Source organism: Carcharhinus amblyrhynchos, chromosome 12 (genome assembly GCF_965287045.1).
Source record: "Carcharhinus amblyrhynchos chromosome 12, sCarAmb.v2.hapA, whole genome shotgun sequence".
Lineage (NCBI taxonomy): Eukaryota > Metazoa > Chordata > Chondrichthyes > Carcharhiniformes > Carcharhinidae > Carcharhinus > Carcharhinus amblyrhynchos.
This window is the reverse complement of record NC_137335.1, coordinates 82098799-82101979: the sequence shown is the minus strand read 5'-3', so window position 1 is coordinate 82101979 and position 3181 is coordinate 82098799. Positions and strand designations below refer to the sequence as shown.

The 3181-nt window shown below is 43.9% G+C and overlaps 1 protein-coding gene across 1 annotated transcript; it reads left to right on the top strand.

Annotated features, from left to right (window-relative positions):
- The first annotated feature begins 296 nt into the window (after nucleotides 1-296).
- Nucleotides 297-2374, top strand: cited2 (Cbp/p300-interacting transactivator, with Glu/Asp-rich carboxy-terminal domain, 2). The gene is made up of 2 exons (XM_080200847.1): nucleotides 297-537; nucleotides 908-2374. Exon 2 carries the CDS (start codon nucleotides 913-915, stop codon nucleotides 1672-1674), a length of 762 nt encoding a protein of 253 aa, XP_080056973.1. The 5' UTR covers nucleotides 297-537; nucleotides 908-912; the 3' UTR covers nucleotides 1675-2374.
- The last annotated feature ends 807 nt before the right edge of the window (nucleotides 2375-3181 follow it).

Sequence of the window (3181 nt, the reverse complement as noted above, 5' to 3'; positions counted from 1 at the left end):
TATATTTTGACTCTTTGTCGAAGCCTTTTAGTTTTGACAAAAGGTCATCTGGACTCAAAATGTTATACTTTGGTTCCACCTCCCCACCTGTTCCCCACATCCCCCTTTTTTAATGGAATATTAGAAGTAAGTCTATCTGTTTTATGGATTTTTTTAAAATGTCCCTGTGTTGCCACGGTGTTGAAGGGGGAGGTTCTGTCGCTTATTCCGCGGCTCGCTCCTGATCCACATTCCGGAGGGAGTCTGTGCCGTGTGTTGAGCCCAGCTGGAGGAGCGCTATATTAAGAGTGGCCGAGGCAGCCGAGTGAACATCTTTTGTTGCTCGATCCTTGTGAGTTTGAGGCGCCTGAGCGCTTCAGCACAGCAGCAGAAAGAGAGAGACACACAGAGAGAGAGGGTCCGGCTGAGGATACAGACAGGAGCTGCTGAATGTGCACACAGAGAGAGAGAGAGAGAGAAAGCAGAATAATTCTTAATTACTGAGATCCGTGAATTGAAAGCCGAGAGAGAAAAGTATTTGTGTGTTGCAATTAAGGGGTAAGTTGTAAATTGTATGTTAGAATTTTGTGTTTTTAAAAAACACTGAATAAAGTTGGTAATGGGACAGTGAATTGTTCACATTCTTAGCTTTGTGTTTTTAATTGCTGTTCCCTGGGTGTAGTTTATTTTTAATTCCTTGTCCTTGGGTGTAGTTTTGTGTTTTTAATTCCTGTGTTTTGGATGTAGTTTTATTTTTTAATCCCTGTTCTCTGGGTGTAGTTTTATTATTTTTTAATTCCTATTCTCTGGGTGCAGTTTTGTGTTTTTTAATCCCTGTTCTCTGGGTGTAGTTTTGCGTTTTGTTTTAATTCCTTTTGCTCTGGGAATAGTTTATTTGTTAACCCCTGATCTTGTTTTCTGTGTTAAGTTGCGATGTCTGAGCGCATGATGATGAGCCAGGGGCGTTTCTCCGAAGGCAGCAGCGGGCTCCACGTTCGCCGGATGGGTCTGAGTCCTTACCCCCAGCACCAGCACGCCTACAGCGGCTTGATGAGCGAGCACCCGGCCCCCAACTCCTTGTTGCACTACCCTGGAGGCAGCAGTGTGAACTCCGGCGCCAGCATGAGGCATGCGATGGTCCCTGGCAGCAGCGTGAGCAGGCAAGGGGGGCTGGTTGGGCATCTGAGCAACATGCCCCCCAACATCAGGTACACATCCAGACAGCAGCAGCCGCCGCCGCCGCCGCAGCATCACTCTCATCCTCCCCATCCTCAGTACATGGGAGCACCAGTCGCTGGGGGCAGCAGCCCTGCTGCCCAGTTGGCAGCGAGCATGCACTTGCAAAAGCTGACCAACCAGTACTATGGCCACCAGCATTACAGCATGACGGACCTGCATCCTGCCAGTGCACTGAGCCACCACCAACAGGCACAGCCACAGCAGCAGCAACAGCAGTACAGGGAAATAAAGCATCAGAGTCCCTCCGTACCACCCAGCCACCACATGTCTGCAGCAATACTGCCCCCCAATGTTATTGACACGGACTTCATCGACGAGGAGGTCCTCATGTCCTTGGTCACTGAACTGGGGTTGGATCGCATCAAAGAACTGCCTGAGCTGTGGCTGGGACAGAACGAGTTCGACTTCATGACTGATTTTGTTTGCAAACAGCAGCCCAGTCGAGTGAGCTGCTGAGGGTGGCGGACGGACTTCTTGAAGAGAGAGGAGGAGAGAAAAAAAATTAAGCAAAAAAAAAAAAATTTACCCCTACTGATGTCGAAAGGTGTACTCTTTGCAACTTGAGAGAGAAAGAAAGAATTTTGCTTTTTGCTATTAAAAGGAGAGAAAAAAAACATTCTTCAGTTGAGTGACTTTTTTTTGTTTGAGAACTCCGTTCACTGCACATGTAACCATTCTACATGTAACTTTATTTTTGATGTCTTTAGTGGTCTGTTATATATATCCCTTTATAAAGCTTAAACCAACTATTTGGAAAGCACCTGGTGAATCCTTCCAACGCCCCCACCCCCCTGGAAAATTTAATCTCACAAATTAGGGGTTTCTATGAAACAGTCTGTTGCTTTTATTTAAGAAAAATGCGTGGATTAAACTTTTTTTAAAAAAAATGATGCTGTGGGCGAGCAAGGTTCCTGGAAGGGGAGGTTTGTAAGGGGAGTGGGGCAAATACGGTGTCTCCTCTAGAAAGCTTTGTGAAAACACTTGAAGCAAAATGTTCTAACAAGATTTGTTTTTTTTTGCTTGTTCTAACCTCTGAAGACTCGCACACAAAGCCAGCCTTTTCAGATGACGTGTGGTATAACAGTGTATGTACCAGTTTGATTTCATTCTTTCAAAAAAAAAGCGTTTGCATTTAAGGAGCCTGTGGGTTTTTTTTTAAGAAAAAGTACTGTAACTTTATATCAGTGACAATAGTCTTTTGTACAAAAGACTTAACATTCCTGATGGCCTACCTAGTTTCTCGAGTGTGCCACCTCCCCCTCTGGCTCATGAATGTTTGGATATATTGCAGGCTGGAATGTGCACACATGTGTTAAGTGTGTGTGCATGTGTGTGTGTGTATGCTTGACAAAAACATTTCTCATAAGGTGGTTAAATTTTCTTTAAAAAAAAGAGCAAAAGTTGTTTGCTGTTTACTTGCCACTACAATGTTGTTTTATAGTTTACATGATATTCTGTATTGAAGCCATTATTTTGGTGGGGGGGGGGAGGGAAAGATTAAAACAAAATCGTGGACAGTATTTTTTTACGATCTTAAATATTGCTGCAGAAATGTGTGTTTTTTTTAATTTATTATTCAATGTTTCACTTATTTTGAGACGGTTATAATAAAGACCTTGGAGATTACAGTAGCTGTAAATCGTCCGGTCCTTTGTCAAGAGTTCTGTTTCTCGGCTGTTGACAACATAGCCTTAAGACTGGTGTTATGCATCAAGTTATTGAGTAACTTCTGGGAGTTGTAGGGGGAGGGGAGACAGTGGCTCAGGGAGAGGCGTGTAAAACAAGAGAAGTGAGTGGGGCTTTGCACAGCAGGATCAGGATTCTACACTTCCAGGACATTTTTTTTCTGGCTTCTTGTTTTAAAAGCCTATTTTTTTTGATTAACTTTTAACAATTCAGAGGTGAAGTGCGCACTAGCAGTGTTTTTTGTGTTCCCAGTTTCTGATCTGCTGGGAGAGAGGAG